The sequence below is a fragment of the Neomonachus schauinslandi genome, chromosome 13 (assembly GCF_002201575.2).
Source record: "Neomonachus schauinslandi chromosome 13, ASM220157v2, whole genome shotgun sequence".
NCBI lineage: Eukaryota > Metazoa > Chordata > Mammalia > Carnivora > Phocidae > Neomonachus > Neomonachus schauinslandi.
Genome location: NC_058415.1, coordinates 56,742,976 through 56,766,524, shown reverse-complemented (window position 1 = coordinate 56,766,524; position 23,549 = coordinate 56,742,976). Strand labels below are relative to the sequence as shown.

General features: G+C 46.3%; 2 protein-coding genes across 2 annotated transcripts in view; one reads left to right on the top strand and one right to left on the bottom strand.

The window, feature by feature from the left end:
- Positions 1-1,163: 1,163 nt before the first annotated feature.
- On the bottom strand, positions 1,164-13,892 carry NUDT2 (nudix hydrolase 2). Its single transcript, XM_021691438.1, has 3 exons — positions 13,760-13,892; positions 3,654-3,794; positions 1,164-1,761 (listed from the first exon to the last, which is right to left on the bottom strand). Exons 2-3 carry the CDS (start codon positions 3,778-3,780, stop codon positions 1,445-1,447), a joined length of 444 nt encoding a protein of 147 aa, XP_021547113.1. The 5' UTR covers positions 3,781-3,794; positions 13,760-13,892; the 3' UTR covers positions 1,164-1,444.
- Positions 13,893-14,054: 162 nt separating this feature from the next.
- KIF24 (kinesin family member 24) overlaps positions 14,055-23,549 on the top strand; it is an 82,570-nt gene continuing 73,075 nt past the window's right edge. The window contains exon 1 of the mRNA XM_021691541.1: positions 14,055-14,155. The gene's annotated coding sequence lies outside the window, so the exon portion shown is untranslated. The remainder of the gene's footprint in view (positions 14,156-23,549) is intronic.

Here is a 23,549-nt window from a genome sequence, read left to right as displayed (position 1 = left end):
CATCTGGAAGCCTGCTAAAGACTTGGGTGACTTCTCTCTCTTTCCTTCAGGGGTGGCTGTTCTCGACCTTGGTAATCCAAGTTGACCTTTGCCAATGCCCCTTCGCATCCAACCTTCTGCACTTCACTGGGCAGCAACCCTCTAATAAAATCCACATGAATCCATCTGCTAACAGCTCCTGGAAGGGCTGGAGGATCTAACACCTGCCCCACATTCCTTGAGCCCTAGTAGCAAGGGAGAACAGGGCTGAGACCCAACTCCCGCGCCTCTGGGTCTTACAGTTGAATTGGAGAGAAAGGAAGTAGGTAGGAAGAGAGAAATGTCGATGAAAGCTTGCTAAGGGTGCAGAAGGCAGCTGCAGGCAAGGAGGGCACAGGTGGAGTAATGGGGCTGCTGGGTAGCCTAGCAGAGTCCCCCAGGCCTGGGCATGCCTCTTGCCAGTGACCTCAGCCATGCTGACCAGGTCCCTGGTGACTCATGGGGTCCATGTGTCACAGGCCTGGTGGTCCAGAGTTGTCTGTCCCTTGTCTCCGTCTTGCGACCTGGGATATGTCACAAATTCCCTGGGTCTCTATTTTAGGAAGTTATCAACTGAGCACCCACGACATGTGCCTGGTGCCAGGGAGAGGGTGCATCAGTGAGTAGAACACACCCAATTCCTGTGCTCTGGCCCCACTGGCTTGTATATCCTGTCCGACTACAGGTCACAGTCTCGGGTACACTGGCGGGCTGGGGTCAGAGTGTTTGCAGTTCCTGAGGCAGGAGAACCACCCTGGCAGTGTCTGCTCTCTCCTCTCCCAATTCCTCCCTCAGCTTCTCTGGGGCATAGTGCGTGGTCACAAGATTCTCTCTGGCTGGGGCGCCTGGGTGGCTCAGTCGTTAGGCGTCTGCCTTCAGCTCAGGTCATGATCCCGGGGTCCTGGGATCGAGCCCCGCATCGGGCTCCCTGCTCAGCGGGAAGCCTGCTTCTCCCTCTCCCACTCCCCCTGCTTGTGTTCCCTCTCTCGCTGTGTCTCTCTCTGTCAAATAAACAAATAAAATTTAAAAAAAAAAAAAAAAAATAAAAAAAAAAAAAAAGATTCTCTCTGGCTAAGGTCGGAGCTCCATTTCACTTTAGCTTTCTCCGCATCAAGGGCAAGAGTCCAAGAAATAAAGACAACAGGTTAGATGGACAGATAAACTGCCTGAAGTTTATTTATAAAATACAAGGACGAACTTACTGCGCCTAGACTTTTTTCTTTTTTTAAACTCCTCATTTGCCTTCCTTTTCACCCAGCTGAGACGTTTGTTTGCTCTCCTCTGAAGTTCTCAGCTGATTTTACTAACCGATCTGCTCTTTGGTACGATGAGCCAAAGACCCACACAACCTTCCCCGGGCTGACACTGTTCATCTCAGAAGGCCCTCAAGGATCCCACTGAGGTAAATGACTCTGCTCTGGTCAGCTCAGGATGCTGAGGAGCAGAGAAACTGGTGTCCTTTTTGGAGTGCGGCCTGCATCTCCTTGAACTGAGCCAACTGGCAGGCCTCGTCCAGCCCCAGCCAGCGGTAGGCCTGGTGCTCTTGGGAGAGGCGGATCTCCACATTGTAGTCCTTCACCTCGGCCAGCCAGTAGATGACTGTTTTAGGCTTCTTCCTGGCCACATAATTGAGCTCCATTCTGAACCCCTCAATGATGGTCAGCTGGCCGGCTGCTATGCCGGCTTCCTCCTGAGTCTCCCGCAAGGCCGTTTCCAAGTCATTTTCTCCTGGTTCCACATGGCCTGGTTAGGAAAAAAAGAGGAAAGGGAGCAAGAGAGAATCTTCAGCAAAGGTGGAATTTTCAGGTCTGACGATTAAAGATGGGGGTCTTTGGCGGCTTTTCTAGATGTTGCTAGGCTCAAGGGGGCCTAGAGATTGGCAATATCCTAACTATGCCTAGGAATGGGGCGCAGAGCCGGTAGCGTCTGGGCAATTCCTCCTCCCCACCCCATCTTCTCTGCAGAGAGTTAAACAGACCATGTGTTTGGCAAGCCTGGTCTAGAAGACGGCTCTTCAGTGTTGAGAGAGATGGCCTCCCTCAGACCTCTGCTTTATCCTTTGGAGCCCTCCTCATCCCATGTTCTCAGGGAGCCCTTTCCCTTGGAGACCTTAAATCGATTTTCTGAAGGAGGGGCAGTCCCTTCTTGGCAGACAGGAGCTGGCTAAGGAGGGAGCACTTTGCCTACAATCTACAGTGAGGACTTAACACTGTCTTAGTTGGTCCCTGAAGTCCTAGGGCCAACAGGCTCCAAGCCCTGCACTGCAGCCCCAGCAGCTGTTTCCAAGTAGCTATCAAGGCTTTTCCACGTTGTTTTCATCTTTCTAACGGAGCAAGGCCAGATTCCAGTTTCACAGGGAAATTCCTGATGGGAACTTAGACTCAGGACAAGCTGAGAGCCAGTTCTAAGAAAATTTGTTGGCAAGACCCAAACCCAAGGAGACAGCTGCCAAGAAACTGTTGTAGGAGAGCTTGAAGCTCTGCAGACTGGGAGCAGCCCTCAGTCTTGCCTCCAGGCCTTCCCTGCAAGTTCTCAGCCTGCCTGGAGGGGCCAAGAAGGACAGGGAGGAGTCTGGCAGCCTCTGTCAACACAGGGCTCCAGCGAGTTGCTGGGGGCCTCCTGGTTCAGGAGCTCCTGGGGAGCAGGAATTGTTAGCTGTTCCCGTCTTGGTTCCGAGACAGGGCTATATCCTAGCTCTCCTCCTTCCCAGGGGTTCTCACAGCAGTGCCCTGAGTCAGAGAGGTTGCTGCACAGCTCCCACAGAGTCAGGACTTAAAAACCCAACCTAGCTCATGGCTTCTGGAGAATTTTCTCTGTATAGCACCTCACGTAGCCGTGTACACAAAGCCAGGTAGGTACTGCACGGGGGGCGGGGGGGGGAGGGGGTGGGGGGGGGGGGGGGGGGGGGGGGTGGGGGGGGGGGGGGGGGGGGGGGGGGGGGAGAGAGGGGTGCTGGTGGTGAGAGAGGTGAGCTGATCCTCACGCCCCATCCGCACTCAGAAGTGTGGGGAATCTCTGAACATGCCCTTCCCAACAGCATCTGTGCTCCATCTTCCCATCAGCGTTAACAGGACAACGTCTCCCTAGGCCCAAGCAGGACAAAACTTGGAGAGGTCCTTTGAAATCTTTCAGTGAGAGGTACTACGCAATGACTTTGGCAATCAGGAGACAAGTGTGAATATTCCTATTCACTTCTGTCCCTTTCTTTCACCTTATTTCTCCTTAGTGAAATGCAAATGTGCAAAATTCATTTCCTGTTCCCCTTTCCTTATTTTCCTCCAACCCTGGATCCTTGTTCACCCCTCTCCCACAGCACTCCCCTTTAAAGTCTCTGCTCCATTCTGTCTGGGGACTGCTCACACAGGGCTCCTGACCTGTAACCCAGTAATGACTAGACCCCAAGGTCCCCAGTTCCCAGCACAGTGCCTTTTCTCCATTTACCACAGAGGCTGGTGCTCCAGTGAATCACACACACACACGCTGCTCCAGTGAATCACACACACACACACACACACACACACGCTGCTTCTGCCCTGGGATTCAATCACAGAGTTCTACTTCCAGTCACTGGGACGTAAGCTTTATGGGGTGCCTGATAGGGTACTTTCTCGAGAGCCAGCCCCTCTGCCTTGCACCTTTGGGAGGAGTCCAGTGATGAATGCCGTCTGATGCCTGCAGCAGTAGAAACTCAATTGCAGGTTTGTCCACCGTGGGAATGAGGCATCTTCGGAAGATGATCAAGCCACATGCTCTCAGGGCCATGGTCTATTTGAGGACTTAAGAAGATGGGAGACATTGGGAAGTTACGCAAAACAGGAGGATCCATCCTGGGGGCAGCATCTGGTGCTGGGGAGTAGCACAGATCAGCTAATAGTGACCTCATCAACTACAGAAAAAGGCAGCATTCCTAGGACCGGTGGGGGTAATGAGGAATCAGAGACTGATTTGTGAATGATGGTAGGACCCTGGCCCCTACCCTGTCTGTGCAGCTCTATCCCAACTCCTCCAGGTCTCCCTGCTAAGACACAGGGCTGGTGTGAGTGTGTTAAGAGACCGGAGGTCCTCGGAGGCAAACCCACTGAACCTGTAGAGATGCTGGGAATAGGAGAGATGAGGAACATCGTCATCAAACCCATGGTCCCATTTCCCTCAGCCTCCAGCCTGAGTCTGCGGGGCAGAGACTCCAACGATGGGGTTTCTGATGGCCTGAGGGGTCACTTAGGAAAGGCAGCTTGCTGTACTAAAAACATTTTAGAATGTTATACATTCACATGGTGCAAAATTCAAAGTACAAAAAGACACAGTAGAAAGTCTTTTTCCCACCCAATGAGAAGCACACTAGCATAGTGGGTCAAGAGTGTGACTCTGCAGCCTGGGGTCAAGTTCTGACTTTGCCATTTATTCACTGTGTGCTTAGCTCCTAAGCCTCAGTTTCCTCTGCTGTGAGACAGGATAGTAACAGTTCTACCTCAAAGGGTTGCTGTGAGGATCACATGACTTAACTTTTGTAAAGGGCTTTAGAACAGCGCCTGGCATGTAATGAGCACTCGGTAGGTTTCAATATGCATAGGAAAATGTCTGGAAGGATACACATCATTAATAGTGTTTTCTGGAGGACGAGATTATGGCGAGACTTTCATTTTCTAGTCCCTATATTTCTGCATTGTTTGGAAGTTCACGGAGAACATTTATTAATTTTATAATCACCAATTCAGTAAAGACTAAATGTTTTAGTCTTTTCCATTTCAGTTACTTTTATTTTAAGATTTTCTTTTTATTTGAGAGAGAGCACAAGCAGGGAGGAGAGGGAGAAGCAAGCTCCCTATGAGCAGGGAGCCTGATGCAGGGCTCGATCCCAGGACCCTGAGATCATGACCTGAGCCGAAGGTAGACGCTTAACCGATTGAGCCACCCAGGTGCCCCTCAGTTACTTTTCTTTCCATTTCAGAAAAGAACGTCCACAACAACAAAAGACAGAAAGGGAGAAGAGTAGGAGTACCTGCAGCAGTGAAAAAACAATTCATCATCTGAAGGGGGACATGTCATCAAGGTAACAAAAAATATGGAAGATCTCTTATGTAAGGCCTCGCTAAAGAATATGTGTCATTGGTTCGGTCAACAAATATTTACTGAGTACTGACTATGTAATAAGTACTGTGCTAGGCCTCTGCTCTCATGCAGTTTATATTCTAACGGGAGAGGCAGATGTTTTTTTAAAGATTTATTTATTTATTTATTTATTTATTTTATTTATTTGAGAGAGAGAATGAGATAGAGCATGAGAGGGGGGAGGGTCAGAGGGAGAAGCAGACTCCCCGCTGAGCAGGGAGCCCGATGTGGGACTCGATTCCAGGACTCCAGGATCATGACCTGAGCCGAAGGCAGTCGCCTAACCAACTGAGCCACCCAGGCGCCCCAAGATTTATTTATTTATTTTAGAGAGAGTGTGTACATGAGCTGGTTGGGGGCGGGAAGAAGGGGGGAAAGAATCTCAAGCAGATTCCATGCTGAGCTCAGAGCCCATCCTGGGGCTTGATCCCACAACCCTGAGATCATGACCTAAGCCCAAACCAAGAGTCAGACACTTAACCAGCTGCACCATCCAGATGCCCTGGAAGAGGCAGAATTTAATCAAATAATTAAGAAATTTAAAAAATAATTGCCAATAAGGTATGTGCTACAAAGGAAAAATGTGTGATAGGTAACCTGACCTTGTCTGAGGGATCAAGGAAGACTTCCTGGAAAAAGGGATGTTTGAGCAGAGAAGTAAAGATGAGTAAAAGGTAAGTTGGCAATGGGAAGGAGGGAGAAAGTATGTTCCAGGTGGAGGGGACAGCATGGGCAAAGGCCCTGAGGTAGGATGGCAGAACTGAAAGAAAATCAGGTGTCTCAATGCAGCAAAGGCCTTGGACAGTGGCCCAGGCAGGAAAAGACCTAAGTCAGTAGGGCCTCATCTGCAAGACTGCAGGGCCAAAGAAGGCGCTGCTGCACAGATAGCAGGGCTGAAGAGAGGATGGCTGGAGCTGGAGGGAATGTTCTCCATGGCCCCCATGCTGTTACTCAATCAAGATGAACCTGGGGGCACATGGGTGGCTCAGTCAGTTGAGCGTCTGCCTTCAGCTCAGGTCATGGTCCTGGGTCCTGGGATCGAGTCCTGCCATCGGGCTCCCTGCTCGGCGGGGAGTCTGCTTCTCCCTCTCTCTCTGACCCTGCCCCCACTTGTGCGTGCTCGCTCGCTCTCTCTCACTCTCTCAAATAAATAAATAAAATGTTAGGGGCGCCTGGGTGGCTCAGTCGTTAAGCATCTGGCTTCAGTTCAAGTCATGATCCCAGGGTCCCAGGATCGAGCCTCGCATCAGGCTCCCTGCTCTGCAGGAAGCCTGCTTCTCCCTCTCCCACTCTCCCTGCTTGTGTTCCTTCTCTTGCTGTGTCTCTCTCTGTCAAATAAGTAAATAAAATCTTAAATAAATAAATAAATAAATAAAATAAAATGTTTAAAAAAAAAAAAGATGAGGCTGCATCTGTCAAAGGCACAAAAATCAGACCCAAACTGAAACTCATTCCTTAGGACTGCCAACAGATGGTTTACCAAAAAACCAAATGCACGCAACACTGTGATCTTTCCAAATGTTTCTTTCCTTTTTTTTTAGATCTTATTTCTTATTTATTTATTTGAGAGAGAGAGAGAGCATGAGCGGGGAGGGGAGGGGCAGAGGGAGAAGAAGACTCCCCAGAGCAGGAGCCGCACATGGGGCTCCATCCCAGGATCCCAAGATCATGACCTGAGCGGAAGGCAAATGATTAAACGACTGAGCCACCTAGACGCCCCGGTAGCAGGCTTTTTAAAACATTATATTCTATTTCCCTGGTCTCCCTATTTATGCCAAGAATTTTCCCCATTCTGGAAACCAGAAAGAAGTACCCTGTCACCACAGAACTGGTGAACAGAGATTTCAAATTATTGGTTCCGGTTCAGGCAAAAACAGGTACCTGATCCCCTGCCCTCCTATCAAGCTGCTCATACAGTATTAGCAAGTTCCAGGTGAAGGGCACCTTGTTCCTGCTTTGGGTAGAGTCTCATGGAATGAATGTTGGAATCCCTAGATAGGCTTAGGGATCTAAGACTAGAGGGCAGTGCCCTGCCTTGGACAGGAAGCCCCAGAGCATTGCTCTACACCACAACCATCACCCATACATCATGGAGAAACAATAGTAGCTGGATGGGGGGGCCAAGAAAGACAGGCCTGGGGTGGCCATGTGGAGCCACTGGAAAGAGAGGAGCAGGCCAGTATTTTCCCACGGGGGGGAGAAGCTTAGGGTAGTGACAAGGGCACACCTCGCAAAAATGTATCTCAGTAGATACCAATGTGTAGGGATAACCACATCTAAGAACCAGACCAACCAGTGGTTCATCTCAGTGGAACCAGAAGACCTAGAATCAAGAGTTAGGATCAGATGTCCACTTTCTCCCTATGCTATGGACCCATGGAGAGGACAGTTGTTCTAGAAAGGCAAAACTCCGATCTACCCTTTTCAGTTGCTTGGCTTGAGCCAGCTGTTCTCTAGAATTTCTCTCCTTCCCCATACACATTACTTCCTACTCATGCTTTCAGAAGCAGCTCAGTGTCACCTCTTCTGTGAAGCCTTCTGGCTTCTAATCATCTCATCTTCTGGGCCTTCAACATGGCTTGAATAAACTTCTGTAGGGTTGATCGGAGAACACCATGAGACAATTAAGGATTTAGTGTGGGGATTAGATCTTGTGCAATTATGGAAGTCGATGGAGAAATCCATGCAACTCTGTCACCTCTGCATCCGGTGTTGAGGCTGAAATCTCTATAGGTCAGCAAGGCCAGCAGTTGGGAAGGGAAGCTGGATGCGAAGTGGAGGAGAGCAAGGAAAACTGGAACTTGTGAAGACAAACCAGATCCTATGAGGACAAGTAGAACTCCTGAGGACACACTGAAACCTGTGACTTCCTTTTACCATCTCCAAGCTCATTAATGTGGGTAACTTCGAGGAGCTGGAGCGCTTTGCCATAGAGCTGAATGTTCATCTGGCCCAGCACCCAGAGTATCTGAAGGAGTAGATTCAGCAGGAGTTGGGGAGCTGCAGGCCTGGGTGCTTTATCCGGCACCAATAAGGTGAACCAGCAGATCAGCATCCAAAGGTATGCACTGCCACATGCTTGGTATCCTGCTCTGTCTTTCACAGTGTGCTGGCTGCTACTTCACTGCAGCTTTCCAAATCGTGCACACAATTTTCTTGAGGTCGACCCTAGCTTGGAACCATATAGGAAGGGAATCCTGGGAAACACAGTTCCAGCTTAGCCAAGTGGACACAGTACAAAGCCACCACGAGCACAGTACCTAGTCTGGTAAGTCTCAGGCTGTACCTTTGGCAGGGAAGGTCCAGACTGTGCACTCTGTCTCCTTGGAACCCAGCACAGCAGCTCTCAACAGATGTTCACTGACTCAACAGAACACTCTCCCCACATCCCACTCGAACAAATGCGCAGGGTATGTTCTGGGATTTTGGGAAATAGCCCAGTGTTTTCCTGAAGAGTGCCATTTACATAAAAGTCAATGGAGCTATTGTGGTAGGTTTTCTGTTTTTCTGGAGACCATGGAGTGAAACTGTCCTGGGGTTTGAAAGAGGCCAGCTTATAGAGAAACACACACACACACATGCGCGCGCACACACACAAGACTCCAAGTGGATTCAAACCTCAGGGGGTTAAAGAACACAGCATCCAATATGCAAATGTGCTTGCAGCCAGCATTGCAGAGATGAGAACTCCAGGCTGACAGCAGGCAATTCACACTTCAGAAAAGTGGCAAAGTGCCTTAGGTGGTTAAAAAAAACCTGAACAAAAAAACTCCTCAATGTCATCAGAAGGTTCCAGAAGCTAAGGAAAAGTGCTCTTGTCTTTCTCTATATATACATTTCCCTTACAGCTTAGGAGGTTCAGGACCTAGGTGCCAAAAAATAATTCACAGATAAATGGCTGTACTGATGTGTTGTGTTCTAATGTTTTCATCAAATTAATCAGTGTGCAATTGCAAGCATAGCTCAACCCCCAAAAGCCCTCACAAATATACCTTTAGATACAGAGAGAGTTCCCCCAATCCTCTCAGCGTGTTCCTTATAATCTAAAGTCCTTTTAGCAGAAACTCTTTCATGCCACCATGTTATCAATTAAGCCTCGACACTGTGCCAGCTACATTGTGCAAGGTTCTTTACATGTGTGTTTTTCAATGTTCAAGACAAATCTGAATCATAAGCAGGATTGTCTCCAGTTTTGGATGAGGAAACTAAGATTCAAAAGGTTAAAATACTAGCCCAAGAGCATAGCTGGTCTGTGAATGGCAAGATTTGAATCCAAGTAAGCCTAACTCCGAAGTGTATATTTTTACCCCCTTCCACAGCTCTGCTTAATGTGAAAGAGCAGAGCTTAGAGCACAGATGGTCCTGAGAGAGGACATGCAAATAATTCATACAATTATTTCCAGTTCCCAAATTCCCAGGATTTTTAAGGTACCTGGCTGGAATCCTTTCCACAGGACAGGTTTTAGTTGGGGTGGAGGAGGGAGGGTGTGTAGATGAAGGTCCTGGTGCCCAGAGTTGACCCTGGAGAGGTAAAGTGTAGCCTGAGGCCCTGAAACTTGGCCTATCTGATAAGAGTTTCTGTGGGTCCTCTGCTTTTTCTCTGAGAAGCAGGAACCTAAAATCACATGTTCAAAACCTTATCAGGTAGCCTGGGGGTTCCCAACAACCAAGTGTTGGGAATACCTTTAATGCTAGCCTTGGACAAACACACAAGCAACTAACTTAGGGTGCTGGTATCCAGGAAAGTTGCCCAGGCCACTCCACTGTGAGGAGGAAGGCCAACTCTGCCTGCCCACAAGCAACTCCCACTGCTCAGTTTTCCCTTTCCTCCGACATCATAATGGTCTTTTCTGATTCTCCAACTCCCCTCTTCCCTTTCAAAGGACTGAACAGAAATGAGGTGCCCGTCTGTGAATAAAGCTCTTTCTTGTAAAAACAACAACAAAAAGAGAAAAAGGAAAAGGAAAGAAAAGGAAAAAGCTCCCAACTACTGTGAATAAATTGAGACAAAGAAAATGTTCCCTCAAATGCACCTTTTCCTAGACATCTGCCTCTCTCTTTTCTCATAGAAACCAACCTGCTGAGTCATCTTGCTATCTTGGCTATTTGGCTGAGGCAGAAACAGGAGATTTCACCTGTAATGGCATGAATATTGGCTTCCAGGATGAGGCCAAAGTCAGACAAGGTTGGAACAAAAATCATTCCTAGTAAAGAAGATCTGTTAAGTAGCCCATTAGTGCCATCTGCTGTACAATTCTAGAAAGCAAACATGGGGCATTCTAATATTAGAGCCTGAAGGGATTTACTTACTCACCTAACATCTGTTGAGTGTGTCCCCTTTGACAAGCAGTGTGACAGGATTGAAGAGTGGATATGAATCTGAATATTATAAAGCCACAGCTTTCTAAGTGTTCACAGCCTCATGAAAGTGGAAGGTACTTAGACAAGTTGCCAGTTTATTTTGTGCACCATAGGGGTATGTATAAGATGGAAAGGAAGCAACGAAGCGAGAGTGATTATCTTTAGGGCAAAGGGGCACCCCGTAGGATTCTGAAGGATGGCTAGGAATTCACCAGGCAGAATAAAGGTGGAGGCAAGGGGCATTCCAGGCAAAGGGAGGAGTGTGGGTAAAGACCCTCAAGCACAAAATGACATTCCACTGATAAACAGTTTGTAGGCAATGAGGAGGAGCCTTTGACTGGTTTTAGGCAGGGCTGCCAATATGGTCAGACTGACATTTTACAAAAACGAATTCTGGCAGCAAGGAAGGTGGAGAATGGATTAGAAGATTGGAGGCAGGAAGACCAACCAGTCACAAGCTTTTTGCCAACAACAGTCCAGATGACAAATGATATAGAGTTAAATTAAGGCAGAGACCCCGAGAAAGGAGAGGAAGGGATGAATTTGAGAGATATCTCAAAAAGAAAACCAACAGTATTTAATGTTTCATTGTCCAAGGAAGAGGGGTGGGGGAGAGGGGAGGAGAGAGAGAGAGGGAGGGAGAGGTTGTTTGGTTTGGGTGACTAGAGAAGTTGGTGGAGTAGGGAGTAGAAAGTAAGCTAATGATTTGTTTGGGAAAAGATGAATCTGAAGTGCTGTTGACTACCCACACGGTAAATGAACAGAGGGAATCGTGCTCAGTGATCATCTCATTCCATCTCTTCATTTCCAAAGGTGAAAATTTCCTACTGGAGAAAGATTTTGCTCCCACCATAGATACCTCTGCAAGCCACCTCCCTCCACTTGGGTAAGTCTACCTGTGCATCTGGTATTCAAAGCATTTTATCCTCCTTCAGACAGAAACAACATGGAAAAGCATGGCTAACTTTGCAGTGAAAAAGACCCAGCTCCCTAATTCAACAGTTGTATTACTTTAAGCAAAATACTTCTCTAAGCCTCATTTTCCTCATCTGTAGAATGAGGGTAACTTCTACTTTACATGATTGTTGTAGAGTTTAAAAAACATATATATAGGATCTGACATATCAGAAGTACTGAATATATATGAGTCACTCTCACTCCTGTTATCATAAAAGGTCATCAGGAAGCTTCTGTGTTACGTTTTTTTTTTTTTTTTTAAAGATTTTATTTATTTATCTGACAGAGATAGAGAGAGAGCACAAGTAGGCAGAGAGGCAGGCAGAGGGAGAGGGAGAAGCAGACTCTTCACCGAGCAGGGAGCCCGATGTGGGGCTCGATCCCAGGACCCGGGGATCATGACCTGAGCCAAAGGCAGCCGCTTAACTGACTGAGCCACCCAGGTGCCCCTTCTGTGTTATGTTTTAATTGCAAGCTCTTAACTTCTATTGATAGTTGAATCAAGAAATGGCTTTTCAGGGGCGCCTGGGTGGCTCAGTTGGATAAGCGACTGCCTTCGGCTCAGGTCATGATCCTGGAGTCCCTGGATCGAGTCCCGCATTGGGCTCCCTGCTTGGCAGGGAGTCTGCTTCTCCCTCTGACCCTCCCCACTCTCATGTGCTCTCTCTCATTCTCTATCTCTCAAATAAAAAAAAAATCTTAAAAAAAAAAAAAAGAAATGGCTTTTCATAATTCCAGCAAAACTGCTGGTGAACACACTGTTCACCACACCATTATACTCCTTATGCATAAAGTACCACAAGATAAATTCCTTTCAATAAGTACTAGGAAGAAATTTCACTCTTTTGCGAAAAATGGTTTCCTTAATTATTTCTCTGACAAGTTTTGAGCTAAATTGGGTACTTGCAGTAAGTCTACTGGCCTTGTTAGCTAGTATATTTGTTTGTTTCTATTATGAAGGTAATAGGTACCATTTTTTGAGGGGTTACTGCTTGCCAGGCATTGTGCCAAGTGCTTTACTTTCATTATTTCACTTAATCTTCACAACAACCCTCTGAGTCTTTCCTGCAATTTTTCAGAAGAGGAAAAAGGAAAGCAGGTCTGCCTGATTCCCAACATCATTGCTCTTAACCTCGACTCTGTATTAGCGTTTTACATTTGGCTATTTGATTGCATTGTTTCTTTTTTTTTTTTAAAGATTTTATTTATTTATTCATGAGAGAGCGAGAGAGAAAGGCAGAGGGAGAAGCAGGCTCCCAAGGAGCAGGGAGCCCGATGCGGGACTCGATCCCAGGACCCTGAGATCATGACCTGAGCCGAAGGCAGACGCTTAACCATCTGAGCCACCCAGGCGCCCTCTTTTCTTTTTTTTTTTTTTTAAGATTTTATTTATTTGACAGAGAGTGAGTTAGCGAGAGTAGGAACACAAGCAGGGGGAGTGGGAGAGGGAAAAGCAGGTTTCCCGCCGAGCAGGGAGCCCGACGCGAGGCTCAATCCCAGGACCCTGGGATCATGACCTCAGCTGAAGGCAGACGCTTAATGGCTGAGCCACCCAGGCGCCCCGGAAGAGCTCCCTTGTTTGACTCCAGAAGGAGATGGTTTCATCATTCTCTGCTGCCTTCTTTCCAGTGTGAACATAGTTACCAGCACAGCCGTTAGCCATGGCCCAGACGAGGCTCGGCTCAGAGCTGGCCAGGGGGCATCTGGCGATAATCCAGGCGCGTGGAGACCGTTCTCCCGCAGTTATTCTCCGAGCCTTTCTCCACCCCTATTTTCTTTCCCTTTTTTCGGAGATACAATAACAAATACATAGGGCCCCAAAACCGGGCCAGAACAAAGGAAAAGGAAGTTCTGTTTTAGATGGTGGGACTCTGGTGTGATTTTCTTTTTTTACTACTGCTAATTGCCAAGATATTATCTATTCAATAAATGAAGCCATTAGAACATACAAAATCTCTTCTGGAAAGCAGACAGGGTATAAAGGGTAACAACAAAGTGAAACAGGCCAACGGCACTCCTGCCGCCGGTCCCTAAACCCGGAACTCTGGAATTCCGACGTCCCACCCCATCACCACCAGCAAGCGGGCCAGCAATGCTCAGAGCCATAGAACCCTCCCCTCTCCCTGAGCAAGAGGAAAACTGAGGTCCTGCGAGCGGCCGGGGCCTGGCCTGCCCACGGCTCACTGAGAGCCTGGTGCGTCCACCCTTGACGGTGCAGCGACGCGAGATTATTCAGCTGCAGAGTCCCATCGCTCCAACGATCAGTTCCTCCGTGGAGCCCTGCACCCAGATCCCCCTCTCTAACACTACTCACCCAAAGCTCAGGGCGGCAGGAGGCAGGCCTTGAACAGAAAGGGGGAGTACGACGGCCAATCCGGAAGGCTCGGTTGCGCTTAGAGCGACCAACAGGGTAGAGTAGAAGGTCCCTCCACCCGCCTCAAAGATGCCGTACTTCCACTTAGAACGTCGCGACATCTTCACTCATGCGATATGATTGGTTGAAAGACGCAGCTTGAGAGTTACGCCCACTGCTTCCTTGGATCCCTGATTGGTCTTCTCGAGAAGAAGGCCTCTAACGTCAACGAGCTCCCCCGGCGCCCATTGGTGGATGAGGCGGGGCTGCCGGCGCGCGGGCGCCGGCGCGGGCGTTCGAACCCGCGCTTGGTGGCGTTACCATGGGGATGCGGCCTGGCCCGCGCCTCAAAAACTGGTGAGTTGACAGCACGCCCGCCAACTTTGGGGCTCTCTCCTGTCGGCATTGTCTTCTGTCCTCAGGGTTGACCGAGGGGGAACTTGGAAGCCACTGAGGTGAGAAATGGTGGGGAGAACCGGGGAGGAGAGGGGTAGGCCTCTGCCCCGCGGGAGAGGGCACGCTGGACGCCTGCAGAGCGTGAGAGGAGGCGGCGATTGCAAGGAAACCCGGGTTTGGCCTCTCCTGGTTGTTCGAACGTTCACCTCCTCTCCTACCCTTTATCCCCTTATCTCTGCCTTTTCTTCAGTGATTATCTCGAGCGCTACTTCTCCCATGAAGCCTTTCTGAGTCTCGAAATCTTCTTGCCTTTGAACCCATGGCCCTGAGTGGAACCTTGGAGCACTTCTATTTGGCCTTGGGTTATTTGGGTACTTCCGTGAGCCTCATTCTCCTCGTTCCTCCCATATAATTTAGAGGTTTTTGAGGCAGAGCGACCATCTTTTATTCCCAGTGTCTTACACACAGTAGAGTTTTCAGGAAATACTTGAGTTTAATTCACCACAGATGGATTGGGTTTTCCTCTATGCACTGCCCTGTTTTCCCTCCCGTTCAGAGGGGTTTTTGTTGTTGTTGTTGTTTTTTATGGGAGTAGAGGGAGGGTACCCTAATCTCATATTCGGTAGAACCTGAAAGTCCACGGTTGGCCTTTCCACTGTTGGTGAAAGGAAAAATTTTTTTGGAGAGTTTGCTAGAACTCTTCTGGTATTGTGGCTTTTAGTCTTATTCTCCCAATGCTTTTTTTTTTTTTTTAAGATTTTATTTATTTATTTGAGAGAGAGAGAAAGCATGAGGTGGGGAGGGTCAGAGGGAGAAGCAGACTCCTCGCCGAGCAAGGAGCCCGATGCAGGACTCGATCCTCGTACTCCAGGATCATGACCTGAGCCTAAGGCGGCCGCCCAACCAACTGAGCCACCCAGGCGCCCTCTCCCAGTGCTTTTATTAAACTTCTTAATGAGTCTTTGCTTAAAACAAACCATTCCTGTTGTTGCTGAACTCCAGGAGTATCTCAGTTTCTTAGTGACCCACAGCTGTTGTCACATTTTAAGAGTGCTGTGGAAACGGTTTTAAAGCATTTTCTCCTTGTAGTCACTCTGCTTCAGGTGCATATAACAGCTGCCCTGGTAGTTGTCCATTCATCAGCTGTCCATGATAGAATTGCATTACCAAGACTGTTGTTTTGTCAACTCATAAGACTATATTGCCAATCTGGATTGTTGATGATTCTCATGTGAAATTCATAGCTCAATGATTTTAATAAGAGGATTGAAAAAGTCAGATATAATAGCTGTGTTATTATTATCCTCTTATAAAAGTTTGACCACAACCATATAGCTAAACTGCAGATCTGTGACATGTAATGGAAACCAGATTGGGGATTCAGGGTTTGGCTTTGGCTCTGTCTCTACTCCCTGTGGCTGACTTTGCAAGTCATTTAGCCCTTTTAGACCTCACTTTTTCAACTGGAAAATCAAAGTGTTGAATTATATTAGAATTCCTGTGACTCTACTACCAACTTAAGCAATTGGTTATTTTTTTTAAATTCTAGTATAGTTAACATACAGTGTTACTAGTTGCAGGTGTACAATACACTGATTCAATAATTCTCTACATTACTCAGTGATCATCATAAGTGTAATCTTAATCCCCTTCACCTGTTCACCCATTCCCTCCACCCACCTCCCCTCTGGTAACCATCAGTTCATTCTCTGTAGTTAAGAGTCTGTTTTTTGGTTTGTCTCTTTTTTTCTTAGCTCATTTGTTTTGTTTCTTAAATTCCACGTAGGGGTGAAGTGATATAGTATTTGTCTTTCTCTGACTTACTTCACTTAGCATTTTATCCTCTAGATCCATCCATTTTGTTGCAAAATGGCAAGGTTGCATTTTTTTATGGCTCCATAATATTCCACTGTATATGTATTCTATCTTCTTTACCTGTTCATCTATTAAAGAATACTTGGGGGGCGCCTGGGTGGCTCAGTCGTTAAGTGTCTGCCTTTGGCTCAGGCCATGATTCCAGGGTCCTGGGATTGAGACCCGCATCGGGCTTCCTGCTCAGCGGGAAGCCTACTTCTCCCTCTCCCACTCCCCCTGCTTGTGTTCCCTCTCTCGCTGTGTCTGTCTCTGTCAAATAAATAAATAAAATCTTAAAAAAAAAAAAAAGAATACTTGGGCTGCTTGGCTGTTGTAAATAATGCTGCAATAAAAATAAGGATGCATTTATGCTTTTTTTTTTTTTTAAGATTTTTATTCATTTGAGAGAGAGAGAGAGACAGAGCACAAGCAAGGGGAGCAGCAGAGGGAGAGGGAGAAGCAGGCTCCCCGTGGAGCAGGGAGCCCGATGTAGGGCTCGATCCCAAGACCTGGAGATCATGACCTGAGCTGAAGGCAGACACTTAACCATCTGAGCCCCCCAGGTGCCCTTATACTTTTTTTTCTAGAGAGGGAGTGCGTGTGCAAAGAGGAGAAGGGGAGGGGCAGTGGGGGAGGGAGAAAGAATCTTTTTTTTTTTTCCCCTCAAAGATTGTTTTTCTTTGTCAGAGAGAGAGAGAGAGCGCGCACACATGCGTGGCGTGCGGGGGGAGCAGCAGGCAGAGGGAGAAGCAGGCTTCCCGCTGAGCAAGGAGCCCAATTCGGGGCTTGATCCCAGGACCCTGGGATCATGACCTGAGCTGAAGGTAGATGCGTAACCGACTGAGCCACCCAGGCCTCCAGAGAGAGAGAATCTTAAGCAGCGAGCCCAGTGTGGGGCTCAATCTCACGACCCTGAGATCATGACCTGAGCAGAAATCAGGAGTCCGTTGCTTAATGGACTGTGCCACCCAGGTGCCCCTGTTTTCAAATTAGTGTTTTGTGTTCATATTCATATGCACCAGTTTGCATTCCTAACTGCATGAGGGTGCGTTTTCTCTACATCTTCACCAACACTTGTTGTATCTTGTGTTTTTTATTTTAACCATTCTAACAGATGTAAGGTGATATCTTTTTGTGGTTTTGATTGCATTTCCCTGATAATTAGTGATGTTAAGCATCTTTTCATGTGTCTGTTGGCCATCTATATGTCTTTGGAGAAATGTCTGTTCATTTCTTCAGGCAGTTGGTTATCAATATCAGGTAAACATCACACGTTCAGCCTTCCAAGGACTGTACAGCTGGAGCTGATAGCTGCCATTTATTGAGCATTTACCCAGTGCAAAGCACTATATCAGGGCTTTATATAAATATTACATTTTTCTTAGCATAGTACATCAATGTACTGACCACATATTATTTCATTAAAAGCTTTTGGTTTATGTTATTAATTTAAATCTTTAACTGTTATATGTCCTAATGCAATGTCTGTGGGGCAAACTAGGGCATGATCCTCATCATCCAGTTTAGGAGGAATAGCAGTTTCTTTGGGCTGCTATTTCATTGTTTGTAATGTAAGGGGTTGAACTCTTCTCAGTCCTTTACAGATTAATTGATCAGTTAATCCACTTTCTTGTACTGCCTTAGCAAACCTGTTCGTAATTTGTTCAGAGTAAATCCTCAACGAATTTTGTTAAACGAGTAATAGTTTTACTCATACTTTGAGTATTGTGGTCATTGTATACTTCCCTAGTTATTGTCTCAAGGATTTTGATGTTCACATCCTGTTAAACAAGAAGACTCTTCCATAGGCATAAACTAATAATAGGTACCATTTGTATTGGGAAAACTCAGTTTTCCACCCATATGTCTTCCTGTGTAGGGAAAACCTCATTTCTTTTCCTCCTGTGTGTCTCCTTTACCACTCATATAGAGGACTTCTGACACTTCGGACAAATGTGTGGGGACTTTTCCCCCACCAGGCAATTCTCTATGACACCAGCTGTGCGTCCTATAATTTAACTCAGTCTAACTCTCCCTGCCTGGAGATGGTGTCAGATCCCACAGGTTAAGGGCTCAGTCTGACGAAACTGCTCCCACCCCAGATGCCAACTCTTAGTAGTAGGCCCCCAGGTTATCCACAACTTCTGTCAGATTTGGCTACAAATCAGGGGTTCCCGTGACTCCCTCCTTGGATTCAATTAATTTGCTAGAGTGGCTCACAGAAGTGAAGGAAACACTTAAGTTAACCAGTTTATTAAAGGTTACGATAAAGGATGTAGATAAACAGCCAGATGAAGAGATACATAGGGCAAGGTCTGGGACAGTGTCAAGGATAGGAGCTTCTGTGCCCATGGAGTTGAGGTGTGTCACTCTCCTAGTATGAATGTGTTCACCAGCCTGGAAGTTCTCTGAACCCCATACTTTTGGTATATTTGTGGAAACTTTGTCACATAGGTGTGATCAGTTATTCAGTCCATTTACAGCTTCTCTTCCCTCTCTGGAAAATGGGGGGTAGGGCTAAAAAGTTCAAGCTTCTGCTTATGGCTTGATCTTTCTGGTGCCCAACGCCCACCCAGAGTTGCCTCGTGAGAACAAAAGATGCTCCTAGTACTCGTTTGGGTTTTTTTGTGTGTGTGGTTTTTTGTTTTGTTTTTGAGTAAAATGATAGAAGTTTACTAAATGAAGATACAGAAAAAGCTCTCAAGAGTGAGAGGGGTCCTGACAGGGTTGCCCGCTCCTAGTACTCTTATCACTTAGGAATTTACCAGGGTTTTAGGAGTTCTGTGCCAGGAACCAGGGGCAGAGACCAATATATGTTTTATATTATCTTATATCATTTTGTTGTGTGCTTCTGTGTCAGATACTGAATGTAGCATTTTATTTACATTATTCCAATTAATCCTTACAAAAGCAAACATTTTTCCCAAGTCACTATCATTTTTTGCCTGTTTTAACTACAAGCAGATTCCTAAATGATCTCCCTCCTTCCATTTTTGCCCATCCCCTACAATCCATTTCCCACAGAACTTGCAGAGTAATCTTTAAAGATCTTGTCCTTTCCTCACTTAAAATCATCCAGTGACTTCCTCTTTCATTTTAAATTAAAATCCAGGGGTGCCTGGGTGGCTCAGTTGATTAAGCATCTGACTCTTGATTTCAGTTCAGGTCATGATCTCAGTCAGGGTCTTGAGACTGAGCTGGGCATTTGGCGCATGCTGGGTGTGGAGCCTGCTTAGGATTCTCTTTCTCCCTCTCCCTCTGCCCCTCCCCTGCCTCCTTCTCCTAAAAATAAATAGGGATGCCTGGGGGGCTCAGTTGGTTAAGCTTCAGACTTTTTTTTTTTTTTTAAGATTGTATTTATTTGAGAGAGACAACATGCTCGAGTGGGGAGAGGGGCAAAGCAGGAGAGGGGGAGGGAGAGGGAAAGGGAGAGAATCTCAAGCAGACTCCGCACTGAGCCTAGAGGCTGATGTGGGGCTGGATCTCATGACCCTGAGATCATGACCTGAGCCCAAACCAAGACTCCTACACTTAATCGACTGAGCCACTCAGGCAACCCTAGCTCCTAAGCATCAGATTCTTGATTGTGGCTTAGATCATGAGCTCAGAGTTGTGAGATCCAGCCCCGTGTAGGGCTCTGCACTCAGCAGAGTCTGGTTGTCCCTCTTCCTCCCGCAATGTGCACACCCATGCTCGCTCTCTCTCAAATAGATAAAATCTTTTTTAAAATAATTAATTGATTAAAATCCAGACACCATTACTTGACCCTCATAATCTGGCCCCACCTTTCTGTCGTCATCTCATACTCCTTTCCCTCTCACCAACTGTGCTAGAGCCAAACTGGTCTTTTCTTGAATGCTTGCTTGATCATGCCATGCTCATTTCCACCTTAAGGCCAGTGTAGTCACCTGGAATGCTCTTCCTCCTAATCTTTACATGAGTGATTCCTTTGTATTATTTCACATTTCACCTAAAATGTCCCTTTGAATGAGGTCTTCTCTAATCATCCAATGTGAAATAAACCCTTCACCTGCTTTATTTTTCATCATACTTATCACTATCTAAAATTATCTTGTTTGATATTATCTCCTCCCACTACAATAATAGACCTTGAGGGCAGTGACCTTATCTGTTTTCTTCACTGCTGTAACCTCTTATGTCTAGAACAGGGCTTAGTTCATAAAAGGCCCTCAAAATTGATTTCTTGAGTCACTGGATCGAAGGTTCTTGTTGGAACTGTGACCATAGCTATGTCCATAGCAATTCACTTGAGTAATACAATCTTGTTTCATTTTATTGCCAAAGGAGCAGTGAGTCAGGGCACCAACTCTTGAGTTTTCCTGAGCAAATTATCCTGATACAAAAGTTTCTACCACCTATGACTGTAAACGGTATCAAATGCTTTTGTATAGTTTTAAAAATAGTGTAGGGATATTTATTCATTTATTCATTAAGTAATTATTGAATGTTACTTTTTTCCAGACACTGTTTTAGAAACTGGGGATAAGGGTACCTGGGTGGCTCAGTTGGTTAAATGGCTCAGTTGGTTAAGTGTCAGCCTTCAGCTCAGGTCGTGATCTGGGATGGAGTGCTGCATTGGGCTCCCTGCTCGGCGGGGAGTCTGCTTCTCCCTCTACCCCTCTGCCCTGCTCGTGTTCTCTCTCTCACACACACTCTCTCTCTCAAATAAATAAAATCTTAAAAAAAAAAAAAAGAAACTGGGGATAAAAAGATGAATAAGACACATTCCTTTACCACAAGGAAATCATGTTCTAGTGGAGGAAATAGACATCCTCATAGATAATTATTACAGAATGTAACTGCAATGATAGAGACGTGCAAAAGGTATGATATGAACACATACGGGACTTCCAGCCACATACGGGGAGATCAGAAAAGACCTCATTTATGCTTTAATCATTGGGTAAGAAGTAGGCAAGTAAATGAGGTTTGATGAGAGTGGGAAGAGACCATTTAAAAGTGCAATGTGAATAAATGCACAGAGAAAACAGTCTAAGAAGTTGACTAAACTGGGAAGAGGAAGGGGCTAGACCATAGGAGGCTTTGTAGGATGTGCTAAGGAGCTTGGACTTTGCCCTTTAGATAGATGACAGTATGACACTGAAGGGTTTTAGGTAAAGGGAAGCAGCATAGTCATAACTGTGCTTTCTAAAGAATGGTCAACTATAGTATGGAAGATGGTTTGGAGGGGGCAAAACTGGAGGCAGGCAGAGAGAGCAGTTAAGAGACATGTAATTATCTAGGTGAAAGATACTGGGACTGAAACCACCAAGGCTGTGGTGGTTGGAATGAGAATAGAGAGGGGAAATTTGACAAATATTTGTTATTAAATTGACTGAACCTGTTGATTAGATTTGGGATTAAAGTAGAGGAAAGGAATCTAGGATGCTTCCTGGTTTAGCTCTGAGTCACTGGTGGGTGATATTGTCACTTACCCACCCCCACGCCCCTACCATGGAAAAGAAAGGTGGAGGGGCGGTTTTGTGGGGAGGTCATGAGTTTGGTTACTGACAGGTAGTTTAGATGCTTAATCATGGAAACATTTTGATAATGATCCCAGCATGTTTTTGCTGCAAGACGTCTATAAGATTGTCAGTTTTATTGTGAGGTGAACTAAAGTTACACTGGAATCCTAGGAGCATCCAGCTAATAATACTGTACAATATTCAGGCCAGAAAGACTCTAGTTGAGGTTTCACCAGCAATGAGGAGCAGTCTTTTTTTTTTTTAAGATTTTTAAAATTTATTTAACAGAGAGAGAAAGAGCCTATAGCAGAGGGAGCGGGAGCTGGAGAAGCAGGCTCCCCACTGAGCAGGGAGCCCAACATGAGGGCTCGATTCCAGGACCCTGGGATCATGACCTGAGCCCAAGGCAGCCGCTTAACTGACTAAGCCACCCAGGCACCCTGAGGAGCAGTCTTTTAAGTTAGTTACCTGCTTGTGTTGAGATTGGTTAAAACTAGTGGCATAGAATCGCATAGCCAACATACCAAATTCATATAGTTGGTTTTTTTGTTTTTAAAGATTTTATTTATTTGAGAGAGAGAAAGAGCACAAGTGGTGGAGGGCTACAGGCAGAGGGAGAAGCAGACTCCCTGCTGAGCAGGGAGGCAGATTCCGGGCTGGATCCCAGGACCCTGAGGTCATGACCTGAGCCCAGGGCAGATGCTTAACCAACTGAGCCACCCAGGCACCCCTCATATAATTGTTTTTAATTATCTATGCCTTGGTTTCTTGATTTTTAAAAAGGGACATGATAATTGCCTTGTATCACAAGTCTTGGAAGATTAATCAGGTAGCACAATTAATTACATATTAATAATTTAGATCCTGCTGAATGGAATTCTTTGAATTTTCTTCGCTTTTTCAGCATCGTTCCTTTTTTTTCTTAAAAAAAATTTTTTTTTCTTAAAGATTTTATTTATTTATTTGACAGAGAGAGAGGGAACACAAGCAGGGGGAGTGGGAGAGGGAGAAGCAGGCTTCCCACTGAGCAGGGAGCCCGATGTGGGACTCAATCCCAGGACCCTGGGATCATGACCTGAGCCGAAGGCAGACGCTTAACGACTGAGCCACCCAGGCGCCCTCCTCTGCCTTGTTTCTTAAATTCCGCATATCAGTGAGATCATATGATAATTCTTTCTCTGATTGACTTATTTCACTTAGCATAATACCCTCTAGTTCTAGCCACATCTTTGCAAATGGCAAGATTTCATTTTTTGATGGCTGCGTAATATTCCAATGTATATATACACCACATCGTCTTTATCCATTCATCTGTCAATGGACATCTGGGCTCTTGCCATAGTTTGGCTATTGTGGACATTACTGCTATAAACATCGGGGTGCACGTACCCCTTCGGATCCCTACATTTGTATCTTTGGGGTAAATACCCAGCAGTGCAATTGCTGGGTTGTAGGGTAGCTCTATTTTCAACTTTTTGAGGAACCTCCATACTGTTTTCCAGAGTGGCTGCACCAGCTTGCATTCCCACCAACAGTGTAGGAGGGTTCCCCTTTCTCCGCATCCTTGCCAACAGTTCTCGTTTCCTGAGTGGTTAGTTTTAGCCATTCTGACTGGTGTGAGGTGGTATCTCATTGTGGTTTTGATTTGTATTTCCCTGATGCTGAGTGATATTGAGCACTTTTTCATGTGTCTGTTGGCCATTTGGATGTCTTCTTTGCAGAAATGTCTGTTCATGTCTTCTGCCCATTTCTTTTTTTTTTTAAAGATTTATTTATTTATTTGAGAGAGAGAGAGAGAGAGCACATGAGAGGGGGGAGGGTCAGAGGGAGAAGCAGACCCCCTGCTGAGCAGGGAGCCCGATGCGGGACTCGATCCCGGGACACCAGGATCATGACCTGAGCTGAAGGCAGTCGCTTAACCAACTGAGCCACCCAGGCGCCCCTCTTCTGCCCATTTCTTGATTGGATTATTTGTTCCTTGGGTGTTGAGTTTGATAAGTTCTCTGTGGATTTTG

What these genes read in the sequence shown, in the direction of transcription:
- NUDT2 (XM_021691438.1), bottom strand. Translation starts at nt 3,780, where the DNA reads ATGGCCCTGAGAGCATGTGGCTTGATCATCTTCCGAAGATGCCTCATT. An exon ending in TCACTGGACTCCTCCCAAAG is followed by an intron (nt 1,762 to 3,653) that starts GTGCAAGGCAGA and finishes TTTCCTAACCAG; the next exon opens with GCCATGTGGAACCAGGAGAA.